The following is a 15,414-nucleotide window of genomic DNA, read 5'->3' on the forward strand; positions in this document are numbered from 1 at the left end:
GCTTCAGGTGTGCGCAGGACGGTCAAGCCCAGCGGCGTCCAACAGTGTTTTCCAGAGCTCGGTCGTCAAGGGAAGATTAGCTAAACCAGGGTTTCACTGTCTGGTTCTGGATCACCGGGAGGAAAGGCTGGCCACAGATCTGAGGCTCCCAAATCAAAGACCAGGTTTGAGACACCTGCTGCCGTGTCCACAAAGTAAACACAGGCGACAAGCACTAAGTCAACACCCCAGGTAAATTATGTATATGAACCCATGTCACGAGGCACCACGGGCTTGGAATACCCCTGAGTTTGAAACACAGCAGATGATCCTATTCACTGTCATTCAACAATTTGGACTAGGTCCGATTAAAAGAAATAGAAAACTATTTATTTGGATAATTTTTAACATCATCCTCTGTTGGCGGGTTGACATTTCACTGAAATACACATATAACAGAATTGCATAATAAAAACAAAAACGGTCTCCACGTCTTCAATGGTACACAAGATCAGGAGAGTGCGGTGAACAGACACAGGACAGAGAATTTGTTTGCAACAGAAATCATGGAGAAAACTGAGAGGTGGCTCAAGAGGCCCCTTCTGAGGACAAATAATGACAACATATTCATTAAAGAGACATCGGAGGAGGATAGAAAGCATCACTCTTCCTCGACACGAAAGCAGAGGTTTAGAAATCATGGTTATGTTTTGCTTGCTCCACGCAGATAGAAACACATCCTCTAAGAGTCAGGGACTGACCTCTCTCACATGGGATCAGGGGAAGGACAGGGTGGGGGGTGGGGGGGTGCCGAGGGGTGGGGTGTCTGCCAGCTATGGGAATGAAGGAAACAGAGGTTCCCAAACTGGAACTGAAATGAAGCTTAAACACAGCACCCTGAATTTATTACATGTCACAAAACATGGTAATGAAATTTTTCTAGCACACATATCAAGCTAAAAAGGTAGCTTAGGCTGCTCCAAAATTTCCATAGGCACAAGTTCTGATCCCAGAAAACTATCTTAAACTCTCAAAAAAATTACTTTTTTTCCACAGCCCTAAAAAAAAAAAAAGAACATTTTTTTCCTTGAAATAAAGACTTTACAATCAGTAGAATGATCTATTCTTTCATTTTTCATATCTGTGTCTACCTCTATCAGCACAATACTACTTTAATTTGAAATGTGGTCATTAGCACTTAAACCAACACAATTAAAGCCGTATAAATTCATTCCATTAACATCACAGAAGTATGGTTCTGAATAAACAGAGAATTGCTATAAAATAGAAACACTTTTGATTTAAGATGTCCAATCGTATAAAATATTAAACAGAATCAAGCTTAGTTTCTGGTTGATTTTTAAATGCTAGATGGCATCGTAAATATCTGTTAAAAAAAGAAATGTTGGCGCTTTGCCTGTAGACTGCTGCTTTAAATTTTAGACACCATTTAATTGGAATTTTATATTTACTCTATAGAATGATTAAGTCACCAAAAAAAAACCCCAAAACAAACCCAAAACTACAAAATCTAAGTATCTCTGAAGCAAGAGCGTAAAAATATGGTATTTTAACATCAACTCTGAACATTCATGTACGTTCCTTCCTGTTGCCCACTTTCAGGGTAAGTCTGTCCTACCTGGGCGTGTGAGAGCTGCTGCGCCGCGGCCTTCCTAAGCTAGCTGGGGGACACCCCAGGGAGCGGCCAACTGTCCGCCGCACGGCACGCACAAACACCAGAACCCCTCCTGAACCTACCCTGCAGCAGTGGGGAGAAGACACGGGAGTCTGCGGGCACCTGGCCAGGCCATTCATCCTTGGATGCAAGCGCCAGGCTGCCAGCCTCCGGCCAAGGGGCCCCCATCTGGCACAGCCTGTTCCCCATCAGGGCCCTCGCTCGGCCAGCAGCGGCTCCTGCACACTCGCCTCCGTAAGGGCAGGTTCTGGTCGGCCCTCCCCCAGGATTCAGCCCCCCCGCCGATCATAGGTCACTGTTTCCGACTGGTTCCATCAGGAGAACGAACTGGAGGTTGAATCCTTAGAGAATAAGCCAGCTGACCCCCACTGCCTCCACATACACACATGGGCACACCCCTTCTTTTGCCCTCCTTTTCCTCCAGGGAAAAATGTGACCGTGTGTGTGGCCTTTGTGGGCGTTATGTGCAGTTCTTGAGTCATATCTGAAGGGGTTAGAGTCCTGAGCACCGCACTCCATGGGCCACCCACAGTGATTCTGACCCACGCTGAAAAGCTAGCCGTGAGGTCACTGCGTAAAGCTCCTCCTGCGGTTGCTCTCGGCAGTACGCATCGAGTTTGTGACCACCACTTTGAAAGATTAAGGACTTTTTTTAATTATCTAAAGGAATCTATGACATTTCCCTACACATGATCTCGCAGAGCTATCTGAGCAACCTTAATTCTTGGTTGAAGTTTAACACCAGAATCAGAAATTCCTGCTAGTTTCCCAATTAACAGAGTACTATTTAAATTTAAGCTCAGCAGATGCCTTAAATCATGACCTCTATTCTGTTAGCAACTTTGTGCCTGTCCTAATGATCTCACATCCTTCATCCCACTACATCCTGGGAGGCCAGGATTATCCCCCATTTGGTTGAATGGTCTGCCCTACAGAGTGAAGGTTCAGCTAGCACTCAGGTTCCCCAGGTCTCTGGTTCCCATGAAGCCCTGCTGGCCTCACCCTGACCACTGCCAAGACGTCGTTGAGTCTACGGGAAAGAGGGCTGGGATCAAGCCTGAATCGTGCACTCACTTATGACTGTGACCCCACATGTGACCTCAAGGTTAACCTCCTTCCAACTAAGAGCTCTTGTATCCCTAAGTCAACATGGAAATGCTAAGTGACCACAGGGTGTCATAAAAGCTGACCCTATACTTGGCACACATCCTCATCTCAGCTGTGCCACTCTGAGGAGTGGTGATCTTTAAAAACCCTGTCTATCACACACTAATTCAGACCATCTTTCCTCTAGGTCAGCACCGGCAGTGAAATGTGGGGTTCAACTCTCAGTCTGAACCTAGCTGGACACAGGAAGATGCACAGGCAGCTCTGTGTCGAGGGGAGTGGGCTGGGACTCTGGGGTGAAACCCAGGAGGGACAGAGAAGTTCAGGTAGGGGCAGTGCTCTTCGCAGGAGGCTCCCTCACCAGGGAGAACATAAAAAGGCTCCAGCACCTTTTTTCTTTAGGAGGGACGTGGGATCCATTTCTCTGGAGTAGCAGTTCTCAAAGTATGGCCTGGGGACACCTTCAGTATTTGCACAATACTAGTATCTTCTTTGCCTCATACACGCATTCTCTCAGGGCACAGTGGGGTTGTTCAAAGGCTACATGACCTGTGATGATGTCATTTTCTATTTTTGTACACGTAGATTCTATATTTTAAAAGTTTCTCACTTTTAATTTCTAATATAAATACTGATATATGAGGGTCCTCAATAATTTTTAAGAACATAAAAGAGATGCAGAAGTTTGAGAACAGCTGATAACTCAGCCCCAGTCAGGCAGTGCCAACCTTTCCTCAGGCACTGGCCCCTTCACTTCATCTATGATTCCTCGGATCCTGGTGACTTTCTCCACTTGTGGAAATTTCCTTCCCCTGGCTTCTGTGAGCTGGCCTCTGGCACTTGTCAATGAGTTGCCTTCAGTGGCTTAGAATGACACACCCTCCCATTAGCCCAAATAGCCACCTCCCAGGTCTGAGGCATGCCACGGAGAATGAATCTATGCAGGTACCTACCCAGCCCTGGAACCGTTAGCAGGTGTTAGCAAGCTCCTTCCCATGGAAAACTGGCACATTAGGGCTAATGCAGGGCATCGGGTTGGCATCATTCAATAACACACCACAAGAACTAAGACCTTCTGCTACTACATAATATAACCCACCTTAACTTTTCAGTAATTCTATCTTCTCAAAGACTTCTGAAAATAATTATTACTGTCAGAGGAAAAAGATCTCCTGCCTTTCAGAAAAAGTTGAGAATCCAGTACCCAATAATCCTACACATTTATGGTCAGGTCACACTACAGTGTAATTATGAAGAGCCTGGTATCCAGTCTTACATCTGTTTCCCTATGATGGATACTGGCCTGCATTGTGTCTTCCATCCAGGAGCGTAAGAGTCTAGCACCATGGATTCTGGTGTTGGGTACCAAGTTTGCTGAGTCTGTGGAGATTCTCAGGTAATAAACTTGAGTTGTCTCTCATAACTTTTCTAGGCTCTAAGCTATACTCTCCTGGCAGGAGGCTTTAGGAGAAAGGACAGAAGTGTCTGCTGTCTGACTGTACGCCAAGTTTCAGGGAAGCCCTGTTTCCCTTTTGAGTTGGAAGTCAGAGGCAGATCTCATGACTTCTGGCTGTTTCCATGAACTGCCCTTGGCTAGCAGCCATGGCCAGCACCGTCACTCAGAAACACAGCCAGGCCGCTGCGGGGCCAGAGTCTCTCATTTCACTGAAACCATTCCCTACACCCACCTAGGAAGTTCACCGTTTTCCAGTTTTTCCTTATTTGGAAGGACTGCAGAAAGGCATATGGAAACACCTGCCATGCCCATTGCTTGGGGCTGTTCTGCCAAGACTTTACCCTGTGGAGACTCCATCTAGAAGTCAGCTGGTCACCCTGGCCCTCTGAGACTGGGGCAAGCACATGCTGCCCTTCACTGTTTAATAAACTCAACATTGGGGTGGGTTGGAAACCTGATCGTGAATTAGCTCTGCACCTGTACCCACAGGGCTGACCAGCCTCCTTTCCAGGAATGATATACCCAATTCTTAATAACTGGTATGTTCCAGGCACTACTCGATCAGGACAGAGTAGGCCTTCCAACCAGAGCAAGATCCCAGAGGCACCTGCTATCCCAGGCATTTAGCCTTTTAGTTGCTGGATCACAGAGGGATCTGGAGAGGGGCTGGATGTTGGCAAGGGGGCCACAGCTGTTAAGCAGCATGTACAGGCAGGCTTCAACATCTTCACAAGAGGTGCAGCCACACTAGAGTGTGTTGGCCAGCTTTCAAACCCATCCCGTATCACTGCCCTTGGTGCTGCATGATGTCAGACCTGCTCTGAGCCCCATGGACTCTGTGAGAATCCAGAAAACCCACCACAGGCTCCTAGACTTACAGCAGCTTACACACTGGGAGCAGAACCAGGGGCCAGGCCTGTTTCCGTTAAGTGAAGCCAGGGAATCTACTGAAGTGCAGGCCGGCCAGACCCCTGGTAACATAAGCCACCGAGGCCAAAGGGCAAAGGTCAAAGTACAAAAGACATTGCTGGACGAGACCTCAGGGCTGGGAGGGACCCTGCCAGCTGTGCCCAGGATGGGCCTGTAGGACTTCCACTAACACTGCTCTTCCCAACGGCTGATACCACTTTCCTACTTAGACCTGCTCTTGAATGAGTACAGCCAGGGCCAGGGCTTCCCCACATGCTCCTGTCTCCAGTGCTTTCCACACACACCCTCGTGCACGTGCACATATGTGCGCGCACACGCACAAAGCCTCCAGGCTGCACTGACGAAAGCAGGCAAAAGGGGCTTAAAAGCCTTCTTTTCTGGCAACGCTTAAGAAACTTCAAGTTTTCACACTCCGGTTACTTTTGAATATTGGTCCTAAAACTCTGGTTGGCTCCTCTGGGTATCTTGGGCTCAGCACTGGATGTGCAGGCTCCTCAACCACTGCTTGGAATCGGCTGAGAATTTCAGACTCCCTCATGAAGCAACTTCTCCGGTAAAAGTCTACCATTTGTAAGATGTGAAAATACAACCTGTAGAGGTACCTCTGTATACATCTTTACACACTTCCCAGGTATCTTTAAAAAGGGTAGAATTCTCTTTCTCGGTGGGTAACTACAGTACAGAACAGAACAGAGATCAAAGAAAAAACAAGAATTTCTTAAAGTTCTGGTAGTAAACAGGCATATGATATTATTATTGTTGTAGTCTTAATAATAAGCAATTATACGTTCAAAGTGCTTTACAATCACTTAGCTATTCCTCACAACAGCCCTGTGAGGTAGGTCGACATTATTACCCCCATTTTACAGATGGGGGAAACTGAGGCACAGAGAGGTTAAGTGTCTTGCCCAAGGTCACGCAGCAAGTGAACGCTGGAGCTGGGACTAGAACCCAGGTTCCCTGACTCCCAGTGTCCTTGAAACTAGACCACACTGCTTCCAAAGAGGCATCCCCAGACTGGCTTGAGCACGAATTAAAGACGGACAATGTTGGATGAGGTTTGGGTGTGGTGGGATCTCCCGTGGACACGTTAGATGGAACCTGAGGTGTTACCTGGACTGGTTTTGGCATGCGGGCGTATGTGTTAGTTTAAATGGCGTGTCTGAGCTTCCTGGCCTGCCCACTTCCCGCTGCATTCTCAGCTGGGTCGCTGCAGAGAGTGGGGGCCGGAGGGTCAGTATTCGTGGCGGACTGGCATATAAAAGGAACTCTCAGCTCAGAGCCAAGGGGCCTGCCAGTCTTTGGGAGTTCGGGCAAACTAGGGATGCAGGACTTTGGAACGAAGTCAGCTGCCCACCTTAGGCAGGTCTGCCTCCTCTTTTTATTATGTTATTTTTTACTGGCCAGCATCAGGAAGTTGTGTTCATTTCATTTCTCTGTGGGGCGGCTGCCCCCCACCTTTGCTCTCTCTCTCTCTCTCTCCCTCTCTCTCTCCCTTTCTCTGAGTCTCTGCTTGGAAGGGAAAACTGTTAAGCCTTTTGCACGTTCCCTTCCATGAAAAAGAGCCACCGTGAGCAGCGTCCGCGCCAGGAGGCCATGGCTCTGCAGATGAGCCACGGCCCCGCTTCCGCCTTCTGGAGGAGTGCTTTGCTTGGAAGGGGTCTCCCTGGGGCCTTGGGTTTGCTCTTTCCTGCATTTCTCCCGAAATGCTGGTTCAGTAGAAATAAGCCCACTTGAGACTTTTCCCTTTCAAGGCCTTAGCCACAAACGCCTTCCGACTAACGAGCTTGGTGCTGTAGCTCAGGTGGAAAATTCTAAAGCATCCGTTCAAGCATCTGAAACAAATGAATCAGCCAGTGAAATCTCATCTGTTAGCATCTGTTCTCTTCTTAGATTAAAAAAGAAAAAAAGCAGCCTCTTTTTATGGCTTTAAATGGACTCATGCTTTTAAAAAAGAAAAACACCTTGCCACTTTTTAAGGTAACTAAGTAACAAGTGTCTGATGCTCCACAGATTAAACGTCTGTGGAGACTTTTCTTCTGCTTCTATACGGAGCCTCCCCAGGGTGGCTGCATCAGGGCACACCAGGGACGAAGAGTCACTGGATTCCTGTACACCACCCACCCTTCCACTCGACCACCTGCATCACCATCGGTCGGCTGGGGCGCAGGCTTTAACATAAAACCTAACCACCTAGCTCTACAACCTAGAAATAATGGCGACCTCCTTAAACCCAACCTCCAAACAGGTGAGAAAGACTATCCCTCCAAAGGCTTCCTGTCATTAAAGATAGGCGGGCTCCCATCTGGGATGAGTGGGGGAGTCCTTGGATTTCACCAGAGGTATCTTTTGCGTAAAGGAAATCCTTGAATGTTGAAAGAAAAAGAAATGAACAAAACTTTTCCCACTTTGGGATCTTTTTTTTCTTGATCCATGAGACACTGGACTAATTCATGTCTCCATCTTGCACAGAAGTCCTCATCTGGAAAGTCTGATGGGGCATTGCTATTTGACGGGAAGGGGACTGAGCGTTTTCAAGGCTGCAGAGCTGTGTTCCTTTATTTACTCGCTCTTGGCAGAAAATTGCAGGTCACTCGATGCAGCAATAATGGAGGGAGAGCAAATGTGGAGTCAAACTGAAGTGGATTATGGCACATGAGGGGGTGGGAGGTGAGGAAAACAAAAAGGTAGCCTGATGGCCAGCTTCTCTCCGACCCTCTACAGAGGGTCGGAGAGAAGGCTGGCTTTAATGAAGATGGATGGACAGATGAAAACTGCACACTCATTCAGACCACAGAGGCCAGAGGACACCGGGTGCCGAGCTCCTCCCGACACACGGATCCAGGAGCTCAAGCCCTTCCCCTTCATATAGAAGGGGACACCACAGTGGGTCTGAACAGAAGGAGACCAGATGAATTCCCCAGGGCCAGAAACCACAGCGCATCTGTGTGCCCTTGAGAACCATTCCACGGGGAGCAGAGAACGTGGACCAGTTCTGATCCTGCTCAGACAGACTGCACTCTATGTAGCACAAGCACGCACATGCCTACAACTTACTTCTGCGCTCACACTCCACCTCCCATGGGCAATCCGTCCATCAGCCATGTGGCACCCCTGGCGTAGGGAGAAGCAACTCATCCCACTTCTCAGCAGGCCATACCCACATTTGGGGGCTTCCTTTGAGGGTCTGTGTACTTGTCCCTGGTGACACCGTGTGTGCCACTGACATTTGACCCTATGTCCCTCGCTATGTCACGTAATATTTCATCACACAGAAAGGAAGAGCTTCCTCATACTTATTAAATGTACAGTGACAAATCACATTCAAAGCCACTTCTAGAACAGAGGTAGCCAAAAGTGTAATTAGAATTATCCTTCAAGGAGATAAAAATTTTCTATTTTTAATGTTTCCTTTGGGATCCACTGCACTTTCAGAATTTATCTGTCAAGATTATGACACAACTTCATCTTCTAGGCTGTGTACTCAATATAAACTATAGTCATAGCCTCAAGTCCCAACAGAACCCAGGTGAAGATGTGCTAGTATCATTATCTAACAGGAAATGTTTGAATTTCACCAAAGAAATGAAACTCTTTCTACAAACAACAAAATGAAAAAAATGTTTAGAAGAAAAACATTATTGTAATGCAACGTAATAGTCTTTTACTCCATGACTTATAAATGTAGCTTTAGCACCATTTGAACCTGCAACTTAAAAGACTCAGGGAAGCCCATCTGTGAAATGTGATAATTAATTACTTAGCCATGTGTTGTCTTTCAGGTTTTGAAACATGAAAACACTATATCCAGCCACTAGAGCAGGAACTGAAGCCATCTGATTGGGAAGTCTTGGAGATTCAGGGAAGGGATAACTCTACCCATGTGGTCATCATGCATGCCTTCCCCAGAAAACAGAAGGGTCTCATAACACAGGGCTAACTTGGTTACTGGAAATTATGACATCGCCATCCATGAAAGAGTATGTTTCCCCCTTGAGAAAAGTCATCAAGTTCTACTGACCCCACCACCTAGAATTCGAGAACAGCAGGCAGTTCCCTACTGGGGGAGAGGACCATGACACTCTGAAATCCAGCCAGTCTAGCCCTCCAGTCCCACGGCCACTTCAAGGAAGTGCCTCGGAAGCATGTTCATCACACCTCCTCCTTGCACTCACCTTGGCCACACTGCCCTCAACGGCCTATAGACCATAGACCTGCTCAGATTTGTAAACATGTCTTTTAGGTTTGCTTTGTCTTTCTAAGGCTACTTGTGAACTGTGATCATGAGGAGGACTGTCACTTTTGCAGACTGGAGGGGCTTGGGGCAGGGGGGCGTTTTACTCACAAACTCTACAACCTGAGACAGCAATGGGCTATTGGGTTGAGCCTGTGGTTCACTGAACCACCTTTAGGGCAGGTGATCAGAGGAACAAAGATCAGAAATTGTCTTCAGCTGGACTGAGCATCCATGCTCCCCCTGGCTCTGCAGCTGTCTGGGCAGAGCAACGGTGTCCTCATGAATCCTCGGGTCACTGTCACACCAGGCATCGACTAACCCACCATCTGCTTATGCACCCACACACCCTCACTCATGGCCATTCGCAGTCATATCCTCTCTCACAACAAGGTCACAGACAAGCCTTCCCTTCGCTGCACCATTTATTGGAACACAAAACAATGCTGGGCATTTCTCCCTAGAAAAAAGTGAAGGACTGTTCCACACTGAACCCTCTAATACCTACACGGCCCAATGGAACACATGTGATGGTAACAGGGACATAAAAGTCATTTTAGAATAAAGAACAGGGAAAAAAATCTTATTCATGATGGACTTCAGGCACTTGGGTAGCAGAGATGATGGGGCGCTGATTGGTTCGGACAGGTGTTTCTGACAGCTCTCCCACCCCTATGCTTCCCTTTTACCAGTTCTTAACATCTCATTCCCTCTTTCTCTGTCGCCAGTGCTGGCTCACAAACTTGCCTTCCTGGTCCCTCGTCCTGCAGGCTTCCCCGTGACCCCCTTCCTCCACACACCTGTTTCCACGCCAGAGCTCTGGCCTTACCTAGGATTCTACATCCTCGAATGCGTGGACTCTGGCCGGAACCAGAGGTTCCTGCAAGCCACATCCACGCTCTAGAAGCCTGGGGCAGGTGAGCCACCCAGGGCTGGCACAGGGGGAGGGACCAGAGGCTGGCCCCGGGCACAGAGCCGTGTTTGCACAGCAAGCCTCACGGTCGTCAGGAAACACACACAGAGACAGACACACTGTGACACACGTGCACACGCACACACACACCAGGAGGTGATGGATGTTACTGAAATGGACCGAAAACCAACAAGCAGTGGGGTAAGAAACAAACAGAAACAAAACAAAGCACTTGCGTTCGGATGGAAAGCGGTTTCCTGGGAGGCCGGGGCCCAAGCCCAGGGAGGTGGGTGTCTGCCTAAGGACGCTGCCTTTGGAGAAGCCAGGAGGAGACCGGGCGCAAGGCCAGCACTGGCCTCCCGGGCCCGCTGGGGCTGTGCCTCCGCCGCCGTGCCGGGGCCCTGCCGCACAGGCCACAGCAGGTGTGGGCACAACAGACAAAGCAAGAGGAGGGAGGCACTTACCTCGTAGCCCAGAAATGGCTAGTCCGCATTTTGGGGGTATGTGCGGTATCGCAGTTTAAACAAAATCCTTGTAGCACTGCTCAACCATGAATAGCCAGCTCTCTGGTATTTCAAATAAGCTTGTAAAATGGTTAGTGAAAAAAAAAAAAAAAAGAAGAAGAAGAAGAAAACAAAAGGACAATTCACCTGTAGGGCAATGGTGGTGTTCTTCGCAGGGTATTTTCCCACCAGTCCTTGTTCTTTCCGTTTCTTGAATTTCCTAAAGTAGTCCTGTATCAGGAAAGTGGCATAGAACTTCCCCACGGTTACCTCATCATCTAAACGGAGAGACCAGACACAGCTCTCCCGAATCAGCACATTTGCACCAGGAGCCTAAACTCTCACTGGGGGCCGGGGCTGGGGGTGGGATGGGGGGGGGCAATGCCCAGGGCACTGAGCTCTGGGTTTAGGACACAGAAGACTAAATCTAGCAAAAAGCGAGGTTTTGCAAAGCAGTTAAGGCTCAAAATTAAGAGTCAGTCACATGAACTGATACTCAAAATTGCGGAAAACAGTATGTTGGTCATGAGTTTATTAGAGCAGCGTATTAGTAACATTATGGAGTGCTGTCTTGGTTATTTACTTAAAATAAAAATTACAAAACAACAACAAAAAAAAGACTTCCTGGGTCCTATTTTCACCCCTGCGCATGGGGATTTGCATGTATAATTACCACGAACACCAAGGGCAATTAACCATCCAAATCCCGATGCTTTGAGATAAAAACAGAGACCTTGGAAAGTGACAGACAAGCTCGGAAGAGGAGGAAGGTTCAGGAAAGTGGCTGCAAACCCAGATTTTCATGTGCCCCTGAGATTCTGTTCCACTGGCCTCCATGTGCCGTTTCTCTACCTGTAATCCAGAACTGCTTATTTCCGGCACTGCCAGCCACAGCATCAACTAACCTCACGGTTGAGCTTATTTCTGCTTTGTTCGGAACAACTCCAGCATGCACCGCTGGGGAACTGGAACTCCGCTGAGCATTTTACAGGTGATGCATGAGGCAGAATAGAGGCTCTGGCTGTCTCATGGTAAACCACGACGGCGGCGCAGATGTGCCTGGGGGTCTCCACCAGCCCTGCTCTCCCTGGGGTGCTCACCCCCAGATCTGCAGCGGCCCCTGGGCAAGCGGCTTAGGGCCCCAGGACTTGTAGAGACTGAGGGGAGGAAGGGCTGCTGGCCCTCAGGCTTTAGGACAGATGAGCTTGTATCCAGGCCACCCTTCAAGAGTTGCAGGCTGATCTGGGGCAAGGGGCTCGTGTTCTCATCTGTAAATGGGGCTACCCCTCTTAGAGGAGCTATGGACGCAACCTGAGATGAGGCCTGGAAAGCACTCGGCTCCATGGTAGGGTGGTCCTAAGTGCCTGGGCTGGAAGACAGGGAGCTAGCAGCCTGCTGACAGTGACATCCACTGAAATGGATGGTGGAACATGATGGGTTGGCCCTCTGTTTTCACTAGTGCATCCTGGATGGGGTTCATTTAGTGTCCCTGTATGGAGACTGCTGGGCTGCTGTACGCACCTCTCCAACCTTCCCTGTCAGGAGCCACTCAGTGTTACTGAGTAAGAAGAAGCCTTGGGGCAGCTGCATTCCTCCCAAACCCCAGTCAAGAAGTCCTGGAGTGGTGTAGGGGCCACCAAAGTGACAAAGGCTCTGGGTAGCATGTGAAACCACATCCTGCATCTGTCTCAGGCTGGTCCAAATGGCCTAATGATGTACTGTCTATGAGCAAGGAGGTGAGAGGTGGACAGACCATTTAGGTCTTGACACTTTACCCCTACTTTGCTCTCAAATTGCCCCTGATTGTGCCCACAGTGCATCTAGAATACCTGTTCTAGCTACCTCTATTCTTGGGCATCCATGTTCCCAGAGGAACTCCACGTGGGTGTCATGGCCTCTTCACCACAGCTCTGAGATAGTGGAGCTGCTTGTTCCCCTCGACAGGTGGCATGGGGTTGAATGACCTGCCCTGGCAAGTCGAGCTGGGATGTGAGGCCAGGGCAACAGGCCTCTGGAGTATGGGCTCTCCTCCTTCACATGGCCCACTAGGGCTGCCCAGCTCTGGTTGCACAGACCACCTACTTCTTTAGAGCTGCCTTCCCCAGAGCATAAGTCTCTCTACTGGACTGCATGTAGGAGGTGGGCTCATAGCTGACAACCCTGGGGACCCAAGGGGGACTCTAGTGCCGTAGCTGCTCCTGCAGTCCAGGATATCAAATCTTCTCTGTGGGCTCCCAGAAAAAAATCCACTGGGTCTAGAGAAGGCCCAACTCACTCCACACTGGGATGCTTCCTGTAAATGGAGGCCTAACGCTTTCTCCCTTCAGCCAGGTGGTGCTGGCCTGGGGCAGCCCAGGGGGCTCCTGCGAGAGGGTCTTGGCTCTCCCTGGCCCAGAACTGGGGGCAGCCAGGTGCTCAGTGCAGAGGGCTGACTGTAGTTCTGCCTGAGTGGCCACTCAGAGCAGAGGCAGGCCACCACTTGGTCTTCTCCACTGACATGCTAAGTTAATTGAGGCTGGGCTGAGAACAAGCTCTCAAGAGCAGGAAAAAGCAAAGCTAGAGAAGGCTAAAAAAGGAAGGGACAGTAGGAATGGATGCAGTGAGGCTGTTTTGGCTCAGGCTCGGAGAGAAAGAGATGGGTTCAGCTTTTTGCACTCTTCAGGGCAAAAGAGCCAAAGATCTAGGTCAAGGAGTGGAGGCCCAAAGGAAGAACAGCCTCTGGAAGGATAGGGGATTCCTACAGAAAGAGGGAAGAGCCACGACATGGCAGAGACTGAAGAGTGGAGCAGAGAACATGAGCAAGATTTGAAGATGGGCAAGGGGACCACTGAGCACAGGTGATGGAGAGGACAGGCAGGCTGTGCCCAAGACCACAGGCCTCCGCTTGTGAGGACCCGGGTGGATGGTGACCTCACACCATCCTGAGCTATAAGGCTTCCTGAGGCCTCTGCTCTGCTGTCATCTGGCCTGTGAAGGGCTCCTTGAGCCTGGTCCTAGGCACCAGGAGCAGCTGGCCTGTCTGGGTCTGCTTCTCTGGCCAGGGTATGGCCTTCGGGATACTGAGCCCCTTGGCCCAGGAAGCTATCCATCGCCAGCCCAGAAGGGTGACCAAATATCCCCACTTTCCAAGTGTGCCATGATGTGGGCAAAGCTGGGAACCACTGGTCCACTGGAAGGGAAAAGAAGAAACAGAGAACTGGCAAATGCAGGCAGTAAAACCCTGCCCTGCATGCACCTCATTCAGAGTGTGTTTGCAGATGCCTGAGAGTCCCTGCCTCGCTGCGAACCTCTCCAGCGCAGTAGCACTTGGGGTTCAGCCTGGAGGAGCCTCATCTGGGGGACATACTCGGTGACACAGAGCTTCTGCAGCACGCCACCTACTAAGGTCTGCCGCCTTCTCCTTGGGTTTCATTGTGCTTCCTGCTGCCATTTTGGAATAGATGAACACCTGTCATCCTAAACCCTAATCTTTTCTAAATACAGAGAAAAGGCCAGGCCCAGCTATCGGGCCAAGAAAGCAAAAGAATATTTGGCCTTTATTAGAAGGCTAGCAGAGCTAAAAGTTGATCTGTTTTTCAAAGTAAAGGTGCTTACATGGTGAGCCAAACTCTGGACCTTTGTTTCCTGGTCTAATTAAAAGAAAGCAAGTTTCAGAGTAATGTGACTATGCTTCCCAAGATGTTGGGGGTGAGACTGCTTTATGAAGAAGGCAGCCAGTCAGTAGAGGGGCGCTGGGGCAGGGCCTGGCGGGGAGAGGGAGGGGGGTACGGTTTACCGGGACGCGCGCAGCCGCTATTCTGAAGCATGCATCTAGATTTGAGAAACAGTGTAGGGGAATACGGCTGCCGAGAGATAACCCTGATTCCATGCCACCACCCTAAAACAGAATTGCTTCAGAATATTCTGAAAGACTGAGACTTGAAAGGAATGGAGGCTGCAGAAAAAGCTCAAGCACATTGTTACAACAATTTTAAAAAGCAATTTCTCTAAGCCATGCGAGCACTGGGTGCGCAGCTGCAAGGAAAAGAATGAAACCAAAGAGTCGTTTTAAATGTGCAGTATCAGTTCTCCCGTGGAGGGCCAGGCTGCTCCCGGTGGGAGCTCGGGGCTTCCCGGTTCTTCGCTTTTCGGGGTTTTGTGCATATGTGTGTGCGTGCTTGTGTGCTTTCCCTTAGTCATTTCTTTGGGGCCGTCTCCCCTCGCTTTGAATAGGTGGCCTGTGCCAGCTAGGGGTGGCCCCCTCCTGCGACAAAAGCTCACACTGCTCTGGCTTCATGCTGAGGAGCAGAGCTGGCTGCCATGCTGCTCTCGCGCCCTCTGTCTCCCAAGAGCCAGAGACTATCACCTTCTCAGAGGGAAAGGCCTTGGCCACCGTCCTGGCCCAGGGTCCTGGAGTCGGCTTCCAGCCCTGAGCCCGACCAATCTCGAAAGTTGCAGGAGCGGGGACGCTAGAAAAGTTTGGTTGGTTACAAAACACACCGAATGCTCACCATGTGCCCAGGGCTACGGGCGGCTAAAATACTGGGGTGGGGGCACTGAGTGAACGGATCCTGCACCTTTAAAACGTGAAAATAAAATAGTCACAAAACCACCACC

The 15,414-nt window shown here is 49.5% G+C and overlaps 1 protein-coding gene across 1 annotated transcript in view; it reads right to left on the reverse strand.

Moving 5' to 3' along the window:
• The window catches only part of CACNA1D (calcium voltage-gated channel subunit alpha1 D), a 300,604-nt gene that overhangs the window by 13,589 nt on the left and 271,601 nt on the right, over nucleotides 1-15,414 (reverse strand). The window contains exon 40 of the mRNA XM_055342673.1: nucleotides 10,966-11,096. Coding sequence (XP_055198648.1) covers nucleotides 10,966-11,096 — 131 coding nt within the window. The remainder of the gene's footprint in view (nucleotides 1-10,965; nucleotides 11,097-15,414) is intronic.

Source organism: Nyctereutes procyonoides, unplaced genomic scaffold (genome assembly GCF_905146905.1).
Source record: "Nyctereutes procyonoides isolate TBG_1078 unplaced genomic scaffold, NYPRO_anot_genome, whole genome shotgun sequence".
In the NCBI taxonomy this organism is placed as follows: Eukaryota; Metazoa; Chordata; class Mammalia; order Carnivora; family Canidae; genus Nyctereutes; species Nyctereutes procyonoides.